Raw genomic sequence first — 18582 nt, forward strand, 5'->3', positions numbered from 1 at the left:
GATCATAATAACTTTCCTCTTTGCATACATTTTTGACATTTTCATTTAAAAATAATAAGAAAATTAAACTAATTCTTATGTAGGAATGTGACATCAAACATGAAAAAACAGCCAACTATCCAAAGAGTCAAAATCAATATTAAATGTTATACATGTAACTAATTCTTTAGATACTTATCATCCCTGCACCTTTGCGTTATATTACGAATGAATGACTTTTGTAATGGTCATAGTGTTCAATCTTGAGAGCTGTATTATCTATAAAGCAATACAGATAGTTACAAAGATAGTAGTTACTGTGTCTTTTGCACAATATATTTTCAAAAATACACATTCTTCTCACTACCAATATAACAATTCATGCATATATTAAAGAAAAGCAAACAAACAAGTGTGTCACCTGATGTTTGGTGTCTCTGGTCCAATCTGCTACAAACTGTGGATGAAATACCGCAGCTATTGAGTTATGTATGGGTTTCCATTAGCAATTTAACATATTGGTTTCTTGGCTGTGGTTGGTGATAGTCTATTTCCATTTGCTGTGGCAAGAAATCTAACCTTATTAAACCCAGTGTTGTATCCCTTCCAAATGATCTATAAAATTACCAAAACCAGAATCCACACCTACACCTGTAAGAAATATTGCTGCTGCAGCGGTGTATGCAATATGCACACGCTACACAAGTGTGTGTGTGTATGTGTGTATTTCTCCGTATGTGTCCCTGATCCAAAGGATCAACAACTCACAGTGTGTGTTTTGTCATCTTCCCCAGCTATAGTTGTGCTGAGGCACAGTTCTTCCCATTCTAATGAATGTAGTTAAACTGGTTATAGATGCTGGGCCCGGGATGCTTTCTCTCAGGCTTGCTGTGCCTGAATCTAATATGTAGACCGATGATGTATTGGAACCATCACATCAAGGAGTTGTTCATATGAGCCAGGGTTGCCTGGCTCAGAGTTGCTTACTGTCTGTGTAGCGGGGGGAGGGGGGGGGGCTGAGGGGTGGGCTTGGACGAGGTTGTATTTTCTTTGGGGAATTGCGTGTTTCAGCAGTATGGATATTGCAGGCTGTGGCAGAAGGAATAAACAGACTTTCTCTGTCTATCTCCCTCCCTTTCTTCAGGGATGGGCCTGTTCACAGAGGCGGTTCTGTGACTGATGTTTGTCTGTGTTCTGCGTCTATTTATTTGTTTCGCAAACAAATGCATTATTAACAAGACGCTGCCACATGTTATCCTCTCGGTGTATTCTCCGTTTGCGTCAGTGTCTTTCCATTCAAGTGCAAATGAGCTGGGTCACTGCATTGACTCAACTGTAATACCGAAGTTTATGGTGGAATTTGACTCAAAGGATATATGACCTACAGTCATGTCCTAGTAGTTTTGTGATTTAAGAATGAAAATATTCCAATGTGTGATAAGTGCTTAAATCTATCTTACTGCCCAGGAGAAGAGGGCACAGGTGGTCTTATGTCTTCTCGAGGTTATGTCTCCATGCTTTGCCGTCAGAATGCTGCCATTACCATGGCCCGTGAAATTAGCAGGGCTCATTTGGAAGGAAGCGTATGGAAAACGGTTATAAAGATGATATAAAGAGGTCTGGACCATTTAAAAGTGGTGATAAATCCTGACATTCAGTATGCATTTCCTTTTAACTCGAAGCCACAGATATTAGATTGAGCGGGGCCCCTAAGCGTCATTTCAGACGCAAAAGGAACTGCCTGTAGGTTTGCCCGGGAAAGGCTTGAATAAAAATAATGCTGTGAAAGGCTTATTCACCCACACAATCACACGTATGGCAATTGCAGCCATAACAGGGACAAGGACTGGGAGAAAACGAGTCTATGGCAAAAGAAACCTCTTCTGAGGATTTTATTTCCCCCTCATGCATACCAATGTATTTAGCTCATCTGCAATCAAAAGGAAAGGTTGAAAATCTTGTTAGGGTCTCTCTCCCTTGGCAGTGCGTGTCTTGAGAATGATACAGAGCACGTCCACACACTGAAAAGAAGAAAGATGTGTAGAAATTGAGGAAATATCCTAACACAAATATTGCATCGAGCTTGGCTTCATTAGTTGAACTGGCCGGCTCGTCAAATTGGACATTTAGAGTTAATGACTTGATAAGTGTTGCTTCTCATTACATTGCTTTCTGTGGCTCGGAGTGGAAGCGAGTAAAGCAAAGTGCTCAACTCCTCTGCTCTTAAACTACAGGTTGGTATTCAAAACGGATCAGGAAACCTTTTTGTTAAAGGTCTCACAGTGTGCCAGCAGTATCAACGTGTTTTCTTGACCTTGGGTCTTTGAATGGAAAAGTAAATGTTGGGTCTGAAGGAGGCTGCTTCTCACTGCTATAGAAAAGAAATGTCTATAGTCGAGGTCAAGTTTGTCCTCGGTGTGCTACATTATTACTGGAGTCTGTGAGGACTGAGCTCTTCAAACAAGTGATGCGATGTTTCAAGGTGAAATTGCCAATTTCTTTATACCAACATCATGAAAAATGAAGACATTTAGATGTCGGGGTGTTTAGCACTGAATCTGAAACGACATATTATATCCAACATTATTGATACGTGGGGAAGAAAATATATAATTGGTGGGAAACCAATTAAATGATGACACTATTTTGTGCCACAAAAAGCAAGATTATGAATGAACCATTTAAAAAAGAAATGTTAGAAATGAAACCTTGCTCTTGCTGAATGCTGAAATAAAGGACTTTGTCATTAACTACAAATAAATAAATGCTGGTGACGTTTTGATGCGAGAAAGAGGAGGAGAAGGAGGGTGGCATTAGCAAAAATGATAAATACATTTTTGTTGAAGTGTAAAACAACAGAGAGAAGATGACACGTTACCTGCCAACTATCATCCTTGTTAAAACTGAACAAAACACCCACTGAAAATATGCAAAAGCAATGTAATTAACTGTTGAGAGACCCAAAAGAGGAGCTGAAATGAATGTCAAAGCCGTCTTGATCTCCAGAGGACAGCTTTCAAATCAACACCAATAACAAATTCTTGTCGCAAAAATGATTCTTTTATTTAATTTTTTTTCTGCAGCAAATTAAAGATGTGTTTAGATGTTTCCAAATATGAGCCGCTTTGTTCAAGGCTGAATGGAGCTGAAATGACACTTTGACGAGTGTGCGTTCCATGTACATAATGGTTAAAAGTGTAGTTGTGCATCCGTGTTTGAGCCTGCGTGGGTGTGTACAGTCTAAAACAACCTCATTACCGAATTAGCTGACATTCTCCGCCAGAGTCTGGAGCCGAAGATGACATCCCTCTGATGAGTCTGTTACATCATTTAAATCCCAATGCATAGAGCATTGCTGCACCTTCATGCTGCGAGGGGCCCACTGTGCAGTCAGCCTGTGATCTCCCTGCATGTGCTGTGTCCTAGAGTCAAACTAAATAAAGGACCAATCCTCAAAGGATGAGGAGAAAATATTAGAAGAGACCAAGGAAGAACAAATAATGCTCTTAAAAAAGCAAAAAAAAGGCCAAATGAGTTCAGGTTTTTTTAATGGCTTTTAATGACTCCAAGTTGTGCAGTGTATAGTGTGGCCTACAAAGCACAGTAAAATGCCATCTGTGCTTCCATAAAAAAATGGGGCCCATATTTGAAGACTAATTGTACTTTGGGGTGGACACATTTAATACTCCAACATGGCTGAAAACTTGGGTAAATCTATATTTACAGCTACCAACTAAAAATACCAGTTGGGATGAGTAAACTGGAGGAATTAGGGTATCTTTTATGGAGTAATATTGTCTCAAGGTGCACAACAGTCTTTCATAAAGATATCAACAAATATCTCTCATCTCCTCTCAAATAATCCTATCTGTGGAAATGATGTTCTTTACATGATGGAATAGATCTAGTGTTACACGATAGTAAGCAATAACCAAAGTGTTTTTGTTTCCATTTCTCACGTGCAGTGTGCACAGAGTACATGTTTGACGGCTATCTTAACTAAGGGGGTCATTTGGAAACTGACTTTTCATTCCAGTACGGGCACAATTAGCACGTTATAGGCCAGTTGAGCCCGCTCTCCAAATCACTCCGATTCGCTGGCAGTTTCTGCTGCTTTATCAGCAGGTCTTTCTCTTTATTAGCTGCATTCTGTTACACACAAGATGAAGGTGTGTGTGTATATGTAAATAAAAGCAAGTGGCCACGTAGAAGAAGCAAGCAAACGCAAGTTTCCATATGCTCACATGTATGATATCATCAATTATGAATGCAAATGTTTCCCAGGCCCAGCAGCTGTTGGATTTCATTCTTACGCTACAGGAACGAACAATCACTTCTATGTCTTCTCATGTTTTTGTTTGACATAGCGCAAGGGTTGAATATGTTTCAACAAGCAACGGATTACCATAAAGTGTTGCAATAAGGCTCTTAACTCTCCTGGCAGATTGTCTCCTTTACTCAAAAACTAGGTGTTTTTTTTCTGCCAATGTCATGGTGGCTTGGTTTTAAATGGACATTTCCGCTACAAAATGACTTTTTGTCAGGATTTCCTGATGTTCAACCAATCAAGAAGGCTTAGCCACTCAATAATCTTGTTGATTTAAAAAAAAAACAATATCTAAAAAAAAATAGTTTTCTTAGCTTTAGAACCTAAATTATTTAGCCGTTGAAAGCTTGATTGAGAAAAGCAATACATTGTTTTCAAACCAATCTTCAAAATGTCTGCAGTGTATCCTCGTTTGTCTTGCACAAAGTAATTCAGAAGCTATGTTTTATATTTTTCAGTTTTTTTCTTCCCAAATCTCTTCCTACAGATGCACCTGTCTCATTAAAGACATTTTCAAGCACACCAGCTTCCATACGGAAAGTTTAAAGGTGTGTCTCTTGTGTCCCCAGAGTTGACGTTTCTAATACAACAGCGCCCGCCTCCACAGCGCTAAAAAAGATCATACTGAAGTTTGGAATTTTCCAAACCAAGCTGAGGCAACACAGTTTGTCCTTTGACCCAATAGTATCACATCAGAGAGATCAGCTATGGTATGTCACAATTGCATGTGGCCCTGCAAAATTAAACATTCTGACTGCAACTTTCAGAATTGTAAGTAGGGACGACTTTTTGATATTGAGTTGCAGCAGTGCTTTTGCTTTTGCTCAGTCCACACTTGATTTGCACCAAACTCATCTGTGACTGCTACATATTTAACACAAGATATCAATAAAGGATAAAGGCATTCACCTGAATTAACTTATGTTAAAATATTAAAACTGTTGAATATGTTATTGTTAGTAAATTGCTGTAAATCAACATGTTTCTCTTCAGCAGGGTCCTCCATTGTCTGATTACAGGGCAGATTTTTTTTTATCATTTATTAAAAGACCCCTCTCACATATTTGCTTTGATTCAAATTCAGAGACGCCTAGAATTGTGTTGGGGGGGGGGGGGGGGGGGGGCGGTGATAGTGTGTGTGTGTGTGTGTGTGTGTGTGTGTGTGTGAGTGAGAGCGAGAGTGCGTGAGGGAGGAGGAGGAGGGGAGGGTGGTGTGTGTGTGTGCCGGGGGGATTATCAATAAACGTTGATTTTCAAACAAAATGCCAATTATGTGATGACTTTTTTTGCAGGGGACTCTGCGCTTTTTAAACTACAGTATAGACGAGTTTGCCTTGTTTTATCGTAGGATACTTAAACGCATGCGATTCTCCATCGAAGTGTGTGTTTGCTTAATTCGGGTTTTGTTTGTGCTCCTTAGGAGGAAGCGTTTCTCTATAGTTTCTGTTCACCCTGCGCCGCGTAAAGGCGCTCCAATATATTGTATTGGAACGTAATGCTCAGTGTTTACATTTCATTTATGTTACTCTATAAACATATGTGCATCTCTTTTTGTTTTTCTCATGAAAAAAAACGTCTGTAACAAGTGCTGCAAGACTTTTTTGAATGAGGAGTTCAGCAGTATATTTCAGCACCTCGGACAGAGAGTAACACGAGCTGGTCACACTGTCTGTTTTCCTCCTGAGGCCTTTGGTTTGGTCTAAATCTCACTTCTAATAATCAACCATTTTTTTCTTCAACTTGTTCCCTTTAACTGCAAAGTCCTGTGAATGAACAGTGATAAATAAACTTAGCCTATACAATACAATATATTTTATTAAGCGGGACATATAGGGATTGTTCTATTATTTCCACAATGTACATTTGGTGAGCAACGTCACTGAACATTAAATCAGTCAAAGCTACGCAGATTCCGAAATGTAGAACACACAATAATGTGAATATGTACTTTATAAATTATATCATTATTATTTAATAAAAGGGCTCTAAATCGTCTCCGGTGGCTGAAATATGTCGCCTTTTTTCTCTTTTAATAAACTCGTCAGCGGCCTATACATTTGGCGTATTTTCAACATGTTCAGCATCCAAACGCAACACCATTGACAGCACAAAACATAAAGTAAAAACTTCCATTCGTGCAAAAAAAAAATGCCTTGGGCGTGAAAGCACTTCTTCTCTGGTTGTCCATAATTCCATATACTTCACTTGGACGAAAACCATATATTCTTTAAGGCTATACAAACATAAAATAGAGCATAACACACTCGGTCTGTCCAGGACGTCAGTTCTTCCAGTCATCATCTTCGCCCTTGTCCGTTTTTCCCCAGGTACACCCGTTTGTCTGTTGGCAAAATTTGTTTTCCAAGCAAGAAAAAAATCCACATTGCCGACAAGCACACGCCCATGGCCGATCAATACGTTTAATCATCCAGATTGCGTTAAAGTTGACTGATGGATTTGAATATATGAAACTCCAAGGAAACGTTCATATTTGACTAGATAGTGGACGAGTGTAGGTATACAGATATTCGTCGGCTTCCTTGACTGACAGTTATTTAAGTGGAAAATAAATGGCATGTTTTTTTTTCTTTTCTTTTTTCTTTTTGTTCCTCAACCTAAGCAGAGTCCCGTGCGACGTGGATCATCGCAGATTAGATTATAGAGGAAAGACTAGAAAGCCTGAGAAGGTGGAGTATTTCCATCCGCCCATTAAGGTGCCCCGTTCCAGCTTCAGAGAGACGCGGTCCTCCCGTTCAACCATCAGCAGTACTCCGTTGCTGGCCGCCTCCCTCGTAACGTCCTGGTCACCGGCGAATGCTGATATAACTGGATAATCATTCTGCAGCAGGTTCACCTGCAGGAGAGGGGAGAGTTCGGTATCATGCTTAGTTCTCTATTGAATGCTGACCGCAGACCAACTGCTTAATTAATTGCTCACCTGTATGGTTTGTCTGTTGTAGACCTTCACCACGTGAAAGCTGAAACTATATATCCCCCTCCTTGGAGCCAGGAAAACACTTGCTTTGAGATCGAAATGGTTGCCGATGTTCACTAAAACCTGTGACCAAGAAGGGCGCAAAAAGAGACAAGGCTTTATATATGTTCCACCTGCATGCTTCACTGAACACAACAGCTGGTTTTAGTAATGTAATTGTTTGATTTTGCCACGCATAGTGACTACAGAGAGGCGTATCAGTCTGGTACGCCAAATGTTTTAAGGCTGCGCTTCAGTCGCAGTTTGGGATGGTTCCCATTTTGATGCGTATAACAGGCCGCTGTCCAAAGGCAACTAAGTGGAACATCCCAGCAAAAGCAACATAATGCACACGTCAATCCGGCCGAGGCCTAAAATGCATGTGATCAATGATCCTGCATAGGCGATCATTCGTTTTGACAGCGCATCCCTGAATCACAGCAATTACGCACAGCATTAAATGAACCATTTTCAAAGGAAACAGCATTGTGCTCGTAAGGTTAGAGATACGCAGGGATCAGATCACAAAGAGTGAGTGAAGTAATAGGAAATCAATGAAACATGACCTTAAACAAGTTCTGCTCGCCCACGGCAATATAGCATGTATATTGTAGAGAGAGGGGAGAAAAAGAGAAACTGCTTTTGGAGCTATGATATTTGCCCTATCAATAGTAGACTGCTGTATAACTGTGCTAAATGGAGTGAACATCTGACCTGGTCAAAGTAGATGGTCATAGACGTGTTGCTCATCTCTGACGGCTCATGGTTGGTTCCACGCACGGCGGAAAAAGCCACTTTTGCCCCAGCGGAGCGGACTGATATGCCAAGTGAGGAGGTGACCCCTCCGTCCGAGGAAGGGTTCGAGTCGCACACCACAAGACATTTTCCTTCGAGTACGATGGGCTCCGTGTCATTCTGGCCGAGGCTGAAAACCACGCCGCATCCCAAGAGGAGGACCAGTGCCAGTACGGCACAGGGTCCCGGGCAGCGCGCGGGCACCATGGTTGGATCGCTGATCCCGTGCTCACTGATACAACCAGGCAGCCCCTTGGAGGTTTGTTAGTACTCGATCACCTGGTCCAGACTTGATATCTTCTCGCCCCTTCTCTCTCTCTTCCTCTATCTGTGATGCTCCCTGGCTTTCTCAAAGAACCTCTGACACACAGACGCACTCCGACTCTCTCCGGCGGTAACTCCCCTCCCTCCTGGGCGTCTTAGTTGATTTTGGGAGAGTATTCAGACAACTGTTGTTTGAAATCCTGAGATAAATTGAAAATGTTTGTATCAGACAGCAGTAGGAAAACAATTTCAAATAGTTTAGTGTTGAAACTTGAGTTTATCCTGTGTGCGTAAAATGGCTATCGTGCGGTAAAAAAAAACCGCAATAGCTCTCAGTAAATGACATCTAAAGATCGCGTATTCATACACATTTTCTATTTGTCCGTTATTGACCAAGCCAAGTGTGCTACTGCGGGTTGTTTCCTATAACTGCGCGCCACACCACTTAGTAACAAATTCTAGTGTCGAATGAAAATGATGTTGGGTATCTTTTCCTCGTGTTGTAATTGGTAATTATGGTGAAACAAGCACTTTTCGGCCATTTCTATTGAGAAAAAGGTAAATCACGACCTACCTGTGCAATCCATCCCGCTGGTATGCTCTCTGTCTCTCGCAGACTGTGAACTGAGCGCTCAGATCGGTGGTGCTAAACAAGCAAGAGTCTCTGGGCTCCCTTTCGAGGGACAACTCACGCCCATTCTCTGTGTATAGCCACTGCAACAAGACTCCGCAGAAGTATCCCGCAATTAAGAGCACATGTGTGGACTAACGGGTTTGTTTACATATTAATCAGTTGGATGTTGTGAGCGCAAAGGCCCCTCGGGAAGGCAGAGATCACTTGCTGTCATGTCAATGTCTGTCATTTATATGCTGTGAATTTCTCATGTCTCTCCCTGATTGATCTGAAACAAATGCGGGTTGCAGCGGATAACCTCGTCGTTGCATGGCACATTTAGCATGCATGTAGGCTGTATGTTACTAATTTGAGACTTAAAACAAGCGATTTTATGAGTCCAATAAAGATACTTGTGCGCCATCCAGTGGCGGATGTAACAGCTGCAGATATCTAAGCACTAGTGTGAATAACAAACGTATGTGGGATCTGGCCGGCATGGTTCATTTCTTGGTGTGTAGTTGCATATCAGCAAATCATTTCACATACACATCACGTTTTACAAACACTGCATAAGTTGGTTAAAAGAAGGTGACACTTCAGAAAATGCCCACTTCACAGAGAATGTACAGCACCTCTCTGTACCACCCTTGGCCTTTCTTTTCAGTTCTTGACAAGTCTTCATCCTTTGAAGAGCCGTGTAGAGGGTCCCTATCAGTGCTCCCCACCTCTGAAGAGTCTAAGAGTGGGCCTCATACGTGGTGAACCCTCACGCTAGACCTTTTAATGAGCTGTCATTTACTGATGTAAAGATAGGCTAACTGGCTACATTATGCATGGCACTCATATCTGCAATAGAAGGCACTGTATATAGACTGTTTTCAGCTTTGTCGGCTCAAGAAAATAGTGGGAGTAAAGTCTGCTTTTCTTTTAACATAATTCATCAGAGCTGCATTTTAAATACATGCAAGCAATTGGATAGGCGGAGGAGGTCAAAAACCCAATCATTCCTTAAAGGTTTGGATGTCACTATAAATAAGCAGTAAACGCCTTGAAACACACAATACGAGGCGCCTAAGAAGTACATGCAACATACCTGTTTAATGATATACAACTTGCAGCGACCCAATTTTAGACCTAATTGTGGTGATCCTTCCTCCCTTTCTCAGCCCCATTTGACGAACATTGCACTGTCAGAGCTGGCTGACAAGCCATGCGGAAGAGTGACATCAGGTATCCAGGAGCCACAACTGACCCCAGGCCTAGAAGGACACATAGCTACAGAAATCATCAAATGTCAAGTACGGGGGGGGACATGCAAGGAAAAGGGATGTGGCCTACATGGCATTGCCGTACCAGGGGCTGCCGTTGCCCTAAAAGGGTCTTCACTTCCATCAGGCAAGCTTATCGGCTGGACTGACAAGAGTGTTATGGTTATTTTCCCTGACAGCTAGCAAAGCCTACTGGCTTCCAGGAACGGGGAGGTCGATTATGTGGTGGGTCTTAAAGTGAGCCATCTGCTTTTACAAAGAAAACGACTGCAATAGGTTTTTTGTGTGTGTGTTTTTCTTTACAGATTACACATGTAGCACATTATAGCAGCAGAATTCATCTCAGGATTAGGATTTGCTTAATACAAAAGTAATTTGTTATATGATCTCGCTGTTATAACCTATTACAGTTTGTCCTACTTCTGTTACAAATATTACGCATGAAATATCGTGCAAATATGTGTGTGTGTGTTCAGACCAACGTCTGTTTCATTTGAAGACCAAAGGAAGGTTTCCTGAGGGTAAACCATAACATTTTAGAGGGTTAGACCTAAGTTAGGGTTAGGCACATTGTGATTAGGGTTGAGCCTACAGGCAAACAAAGTGCTGTGTGTGTGTGTGTGTGTGTGTGTGTGTGCGCTTGCGCGTGTGTCAAAGTACATCTATGTATGCTAACAATATATTCCAATGTCATGTGAAACTGAAGTTTTGTTCTTCTCCGAGTATCTATTTTGGTGAATTTGTTTGGAAATCACATGTTACACTGTTGTTGTTGTGTTGCAACAGGAGGATGACAGTCATGGAGTCGTTTTCATTTTTAATGTTTTCATATCTTTAAATACCAGAAAATAACCCTAATTATGTCATCAGGGGTGTCATCAGAGTGTACCTCTAAATCTGACTTTTGCACAACGACAATTGGTAAACTAAGTCCAAGATTATTTCAAATTAATTTGTTTCAATCACATACTGTATGTAGGCTGCTCCATTACAATATAACAGTATAGTTTATGATGGGAATATACAGTGTATCCGCTTTTATTTTGAAGGCAAATATCGCCACTCTCCGCCGGATGATTAATTGTTGCACGTGGAAGGAACTTTGACTGGACGTCACCATGGCGACTGGACGCGGACAATGCGGAAGTATAGATGTTTCACGTTATTCTTTGGCGACACAAACGGAGAACAGACGCTCTTTGTTTAGCTAACTTAACGGGGTTTTCATTCGATATCCTCACGTTAAGCTAAAAACTCTGTCAAACAAAACGTGGCTTCATGGCCTCAACTTCCTACCAAATATAAATTCTTGTATCTGACTCAAAGAGGTCAAGACCAGTAAAACATATGGCGGCACCAAAAGCAGTTACTTCCAGAATGCGGGCATTGAGGACGTCCAAAAGAGCTGACAAATCGTCTCTGGCGTCCACTCTGAACTTTATGGAAAGGTAATCGATCAAAACATGCTCATATTTTCCACCTGCGTGTCATTCAACACTTCAGCCAGCTGGTGTTCAGAATCTGTGGCAAGTCAAGGCTTTATTGCCCTGCAAGAAAAAGGATTTATTGACCGTGTTTGCACTAAAACACAATCAAAGCACAGCAAAAAAGAATCAATACGGGTGGAAGACACTTAACTTCTCCATTGAATGTAGTAAATATATAAGGCATGGGACTCACAAACAGTAGACATTTAGCATAATCTCTGCAACTGTGTTTCCTGTTCTTTAATATGTGTCAAACACGGGTGTAATGCCATTAAGATAAACACAGTGCTGTCTTTGTGTCACAACTGACTGGCAAAATTGTGGATACTTTGTAACTTGTGATTTGTGGTGCTTGTCATCAACTCTTCGACATTTTCACACCATCAGTAATGCTAACAAATAGTCAAACAAATATCTCTATGTTGACAGCCATTTGACAGATTTTTTTTAAAGCTCCATTAGACACCAAACATGACTTATTCATGTTGTGTCTCATTTCAGAAATTGTTTCATCTGGTTGTTGTTTGATGTGCAGTGAAATGCCGGTGATTGACCAGGCACGTAATGTGAACACGAATAGATGACTTACTCAAGAGACTGAATTGGACGGCCTTGGCACCATTAACCAGGACAGGTGCGACCAGACAAACCACACCAATATTTCTCATTAACAGATCTGGAAAAATACTTTTTTTTCAAAAGAAACAAATATACTCAAACCAAGAAAGATCAAATATCTAACATTGGTCTCTTGTGATTGGAGATTGGATCTCACTCACACGTTAATTCATCACTTCCTGCAGCTTGAGATGGGTCTTTTTTCTGGTGCCAGAATTTTCTGCGAACAAATGTGTAAAGGGTATAACTCCCTCTTCTGTTGTTTTGTGATCTAAGTGTATTTTTTATTTTTTCACGAGCACTTTAAATAACAATGAATTCTGAAGTTAATCTACTGAATGAGAACACAGACATGGGTCATTTCAAGTAGCCAAGTAGCCTGCCCGAGAGCTCATTCGTCTCATTCACCGAAGCCTCTAAAGAGCTGCATGCTGAACAACAGGTGGCATGAAAACACCGGTGTCACTTCCTTGTTGTGACGTCTAACTACCGTTTTCCTTAGACTGCCATCTGAGACCCTGATGAAGATTCTGTCATACCTAGATGCCTCCGCTCTTTTCAGCATCAGCCACGTCAATAGGCCCTTCTACCAGCTTGCCAATGATGAGTAAGTAACCAGCCAGGTCCTGTTAATGCAACATACGCAGTACATTAAAAACATCAGGAAAAATACACACATGTCTAAAAAATCTTTAAAAAAAAAGAGATCTACTTCACTGGAAATAAGTTGAAGAATACTCACTGCTTCTGTAGATTATTTCACTTTTTTAATGAATATTTTTAGGACTGAGATTAGACAGAAATGACTTGATTAGATGGAGATCTGTTTTGCAACACGACAGCTCTCTTGTTGACGGGAGATCTGGCAACCTTTAACGTTGGCGCCTGGGAGAACTGGATTTTATATATTCTGTACTGTTCAGAGACGTCCAGACTTGTTTTTGTAAAGCAGTTTCCATGTTCACCTCAAAACAGACAACTTGGACATGACATCTCATAAGGAAGAGTGTGTTTAGGTATTAGTGACCCCTAACGCTGTGTTGTTTCACTGCACAAGGCATAAAGTTTGCTATCACATATCAGGCAGTACCAAATATAGTAGTAACTGTATAAAACTGACATGAGTAATGATACAACAGAAACTGATGTCTATATATGTCCTGACAGGTTGCAATTTTGTGCAGCCTGCACAAACACAGTAATTCACCATGATGGCAAATGGAGCCATGCAAACTAAAACCAGTGGAAAAGGAGCCACTACCACCTGCCACTGCACACTGAGCTGTGAGGAAACCAACTTCCTCATGTGATGTCATGTGACGCAATGTTTTTCTGGGCATTGCTCAAAACGCCTACTTTTCTGTGAATGTCTGCTTTTATGGCTTAAAAAAAAAACATACAAAATCATATTTAACTTTTCAAAGCATCGTTTTCATGAAACCTTAATTATACATATAGTAAGAAATTCCACCTTTGAGTAGCACTTTTAACAGGAAATTAAACTTTTATCAGAACGCATCATTTTTCTCTACCAAGACAGAAACAACAGAAGAACATTTGCATTCAAGAACAAGTCAGAGAAGTCATCTTAGCACGGCAGACCTGTGACAACAAAGCATATCAGTCATTATTTCATATAAATAAATCTTTTGTGTTTTAACCTTTTTTAAGTTGTCCTCACTCACAGCGACCTCTCCCCTTTCTATACCTTGCAATACCACCAATGCAGTGCTCTGTGGAACAAGATATACATTGCAGAGCTGAATAAAATGAATAAAAAGTGGAAACCCAAGTGCATGGACGAGCCGCTGCAGAAGATGGCCGCAACGGAGGTGCACGATCGGCCTGCGGGCTACTGGAAGCGGCTGCACTTCAAAACCGTAGCCGCATATGACATGAACAAGTGGAAAAGTCATCTTGGTCTCATCAGCCGTCACACTGGGCTGCCCCGCCAAACAGAGCTGGTCCTCAGGTAAGAGATGGAGAGAGGCAGGCACTGCTTATGAAAACCACTAAGATGGAGTACCTGAGGTGTACGGTCTGTTATATCTACCAGGCACTTGATTTCACTTACCAGACGCTTGAGTAGCCTGTCAAGTGTTGTTTGTGAATTAAGCTTAAATGAGTGCGTACCGTGTGTTTTCAAGCATTTGAGTCCCTTAGCTACTGAGGTGAGAAAAAAAAAGATCGTTATTTCTCAGGGAATCCTTTTCATTTGATTTAATATTTTCCAGTGTGCTGCTTTACTTTAGTTCAGCCAAAAGGAGTTGTGTTGATCACACTGTGTTTACCATGCCGTAATCTGCCATCTGTTTGCTACGTCTTGCTGTTTTGCATTTGGAAGCGGCTCTGTGAGGTGTCATGGGAACCCCTTGCCTTGTTTGTGGTTAGCAAACAGTGAAACTTTGGAGATCCACCCTGTCAAGACGGATCAAAGGTAGAGACCAGAGGACAGTTCAAGCCGCCAGCTATCAAATACAAAGCGGGGGTTTGTTTTTCATATCGCACTTAATGATACTTTCTTATTGAAGGTGAGAAAGGAGGTCTCTGTCTGAGCGAGATGTCTGCTCAGGGGGATGCCAGCACGCAGGGGAAAGCTCCCTCATCGCGGTTTCTGCTGTGTTTTTATAACCTCTGATTAGAGGCTGTGCAGCACTCAATTTTGAGTTCTGTGGCAGTCGCTCTGGTACAGAGGGGAAGTAGAAATAATTGTGTTCCTTGTAGATGCTGTCTGAATTGTTGAAATAAATTACTTGGGGCCCCCCCCCCCAAACTCGTCATCCACAACAGACACACACACAAACACGCCACCAACTCAGACAATTCCCTGTGGGGAGTTTGTCTGTTAGAGACACTGAGGAGCATTGCGATTTACCTTGGTAATAATCATTTCACAAGACATCACACACACACACAGACAATGCAGAGCGAAACTCCCCTGGGTCATCAGAGGCCTCCTGGGCTGCTCCAGTTTTCAGCTTTGTTCCTCCACTTAATTGATATTGGATGGTGCCTAAGCAAAACACCGGCTGCATCACAGTCGGGGCAGCACCGAATCACATTTCAGACAGAACTGGATCAAGAGATTTATCACAACAGCTGCGCTTTCATTTCATTCGCTGCATATTTCATTAAGTGAGTATGTCTATGTTAAGTGAGTTATTTCCCACTTTATAAAGTCCGAAGCCTGCTAATTTCAGATGTCAGGTCTCCCTTGCCGTGCTATACTGAATACAGTATAAATAATTGTACATGCTGTTGTTGTGAAATATCTGTCATCTCTTCTTTGCTATAATCCTGTGTCGTGTTATCTCATTCTAGAAACTTGCACGTCTCCTGGCAGCTGACGGTGTCTGATAAGTCAGGGCACGAGTGCACACATGAACTGAGCCGGTCCCAGTTCTGCGAGACTTCTGTGACTCTGTGCTGGAGCGGAGGAGGCTGCTTGCCCAACTACCAGCAGATTTCCACCCTTCAACTCCACGGTGTCAGGAGGATAGCCCTCAACTGCCCCGACCTGAAGAAGTGAGACAGTCTGCGTCTATCTCCATCTCTCTCTCTCTCTCTCTCTCCCTCTATGTCTCTGCTTCCTCTTTTCTCTCACTGAATCCATCTGTTTTCTCTGCCTGCCTCTGTCAGGCCTGGCTGGAGGTCCCTCATGGCGAAGTTAGACACGCAGGCTCTAACTGAAGGCGCGCAGGTCATTGGCCAGGACAGACTTGTTGAACTGAAGCTGCTACAGCCTGGCATCATCATCGGTGTCTGGAGGGTAATTACTTCACAGGCAGCTATGGCATTTTTTTTAAATAATTGTTCGTTAGCTTTTAGTAGCTGGAACAATTAGACGGGTTGTGAATTTACCTGAAATTTAAGTGATGGCTCTCTTTGCAGGACCAGTCCTCAGTTGCCTTTGTCATGTTCATCCTTCACTTCCACAGGCTGGTGGAAAGAAGCATCCAGGGATCTCCTGTTTGGTAGGCTGCACTTGAACCGGCACCTTTTTATTCACATGCTTACATGGCGTGCAGTGTATCACCATCAGAGAGTTAGTCCGTGAAGCGTCAGCATCACTGGCACCTCTATTTCACCACCAGTGGATATTGTGACTGTACCTCATTTTTGATATAGAAATTTGTTCTCGTTATGTGTCGGCACCACTTACACCAGTTGTTAGTGTATACTATCACCCCTTAGGCCTCTAACAATCCTGTAATGAGGAGTCACAAGTGGGCATTATTTGAAAGGGTCATTTATCTGAAAATAAAAATAAATGGATGAATAATCCAACATATGTGATATCTAGTACTGGAGTTGCTGTAATGCTCTTGAAGGTGCTACATTGATCATCTGAGAGGAGAGACAATACATCAGCAAGACTACACAGCATTCTTGACAGTGCTACACCTCAGCATAGTGTGGACATAGCCCCCTCTCCTGGTGTCATGTGAGAACGAATGTTGCAGCACATCATGATTCCAGTCCACAGGAGTAATAAACCTCTGAAATACCTCCTAAATGAAATACCTTTTTCTTAATGTTTTCTTCATCTCCACAGTCTTTGTTTCATTTTCCTCTTTCTTTTTCGTCCTCCAGCCCCTACGTGGAGCCAATAATTAAATCCCCTTTTGATGACATAGACCCTGAATATGGTCTCCATGGTTACCAACTACACATCGTTCTCCACAACACGGCGTGTGAGATCGTGTCCGGAAGCTTCCCTGAGATTTTCTGCCGGAGAAGTAATTTATTTAGACTCGTATTTACTAAGACACGCTGTATTCTGTGCTGAATGGGTCGTTTAATAACTATTTTTAATTAGAGCAGGTGTGATTCATATGTACAGTCATCTCTAGAGGAATGCTAATACTACATATAGTTATAATGCCTCCGTAGCCACAAGTTCTCAGACCATCAGGACAGTGACCTTTGACATCAACATCCTCTTCCTCGTCCAGCTAGCACATTGTCCTCTGTGAATCCTTCGCAGCATCCTGCACATTTACACAGTTTGCCTTTCAACTCTGACATATGTACATTTTTGTATAGAAATACACACATTGCAGCATGTGACAAATAAAACCTTTTGAAATTTAGAAATTTAAGATAACCTTTATTAGCTATGTTCATTAATACATTAATTGTATTTGAAGAGCATTATATAGCTCATAGATTGAATGACTGAACGTATTAGCCTTCGCTAATCAAGTGACCTAACACTAATTTCTATTGTTTTACATTCACGTGTTGTCTTTCACCAGCTCAGATCTGTGATGGCCTAATCCAGCTGACTGCCATTAGCAGGACAATCCTATCGCAGCACATACCTCTATCCAGCAGAATCAACCTTCCCTGGAGGTGTGAGGCCCTGCAGGGCGCAGTGAAGGTACACCATGTGTAGTTGAATACTACACTATTTTCACTATGTGGTTTATGAAGAAAGAAATGCATGCCCAAAACATCTCAAGTATATTACTGACTTAATGGTAAACAGACCACATGCTGGTTTTATTTTAATGTTCACAGATCTATTGAAAAAGCCGATTTTGGAATAATTCCCTCTTATCTCCTGGTTAAAGTGAATACAATTCAGGATGTATTTTGACAGTTTTGAACCCCACTGACTTCACAACAATGATAGTCCAGAAAAGAGATCCTGACATTAGTTTATTCCACAACTTCTTGCCAGAATTGCTGCGTCATGAGTTTGACTCTACTGGACGAATTCAAGAAACCTTTCTGGTGCGTCGGCTCTCCTGTTTCCATGGAGCAAGAGAAGACTCCTGTCTCCTACGACTATGATGGTGAGCACTTCCTGATGCACTATCAGGACTCAGACGGCCAGGTGAAGATGAAACTTGTCTTGATGAAGGAACAGAAGCAGTTTGTTCTGATCAGTTTAGTTGTCTATGTGACTGTTTGCAAAGTCAACCAGCACTTCAGTAGAAATTACTGAACGTGCAGCATTTCTGGAGCAAGTTGTAAGGTTTTTAATCATAACAGTTTGATACTATGAATAAACTTTTCATATTTCAATTAAACATATCTGTACTGCGTGATCTTCTTGTATTATATTATATAAGCATGTCTACCTTGTGCCTCCAGAATAATTTGACGCTCTTAGCAGTCGAGAAAGCAGAAATGTATTTAGTGATATTTTGTATATGCAGAAAATGTTGCAGTTCAAAAGCCGATTTGCCAAAGTAATGCCACTTTTGTATTACTTTGTCTTGAGTCAAAATCAGCTTCATTGGCCA

The 18582-nt window shown here is 41.5% G+C and overlaps 2 protein-coding genes across 2 annotated transcripts; one reads left to right on the plus strand and one right to left on the minus strand.

Moving 5' to 3' along the window:
• Positions 1 to 6725: 6725 nt before the first annotated feature.
• On the minus strand, positions 6726 to 8282 carry cbln2b (cerebellin 2b precursor). Its single transcript, XM_076080650.1, has 3 exons — positions 7995 to 8282; positions 7245 to 7364; positions 6726 to 7160 (listed from the first exon to the last, which is right to left on the minus strand). Exons 1-3 carry the CDS (start codon positions 8280 to 8282, stop codon positions 6963 to 6965), a joined length of 606 nt encoding a protein of 201 aa, XP_075936765.1. The 3' UTR covers positions 6726 to 6962.
• A 3261-nt stretch (positions 8283 to 11543) lies between these two features.
• Positions 11544 to 18281, plus strand: fbxo15 (F-box protein 15). Its single transcript, XM_076080143.1, has 9 exons — positions 11544 to 11671; positions 12831 to 12935; positions 14058 to 14300; positions 15650 to 15853; positions 15968 to 16097; positions 16220 to 16302; positions 16922 to 17067; positions 17587 to 17711; positions 18015 to 18281. Exons 1-9 carry the CDS (start codon positions 11571 to 11573, stop codon positions 18279 to 18281), a joined length of 1404 nt encoding a protein of 467 aa, XP_075936258.1. The 5' UTR covers positions 11544 to 11570.
• Positions 18282 to 18582: the final 301 nt, after the last annotated feature.

Source organism: Anarhichas minor, unplaced genomic scaffold, assembly GCF_050575085.1.
Source record: "Anarhichas minor isolate MPS153535 unplaced genomic scaffold, ASM5057508v1 ptg000074l, whole genome shotgun sequence".
NCBI lineage: Eukaryota > Metazoa > Chordata > Actinopteri > Perciformes > Anarhichadidae > Anarhichas > Anarhichas minor.

Bases quoted from the DNA above. Each gene is read 5' to 3' on its own strand.
- fbxo15 (XM_076080143.1), top strand. From the start codon at position 11,571: ATGGCGGCACCAAAAGCAGTTACTTCCAGAATGCGGGCATTGAGGACG. The intron at 14,301-15,649 runs GTAAGAGATGGA...ATCTCATTCTAG, and splicing joins CAAACAGAGCTGGTCCTCAG to AAACTTGCACGTCTCCTGGC. The intron at 17,712-18,014 runs GTACACCATGTG...ACTTCTTGCCAG, and splicing joins CCCTGCAGGGCGCAGTGAAG to AATTGCTGCGTCATGAGTTT.
- cbln2b (XM_076080650.1), bottom strand. From the start codon at position 8,282: ATGGTGCCCGCGCGCTGCCCGGGACCCTGTGCCGTACTGGCACTGGTC. The intron at 7,365-7,994 runs GTCAGATGTTCA...TCTTGGTCACAG, and splicing joins TGACCATCTACTTTGACCAG to GTTTTAGTGAACATCGGCAA. The intron at 7,161-7,244 runs GTGAGCAATTAA...CCTCTCCTGCAG, and splicing joins ACAACAGACAAACCATACAG to GTGAACCTGCTGCAGAATGA.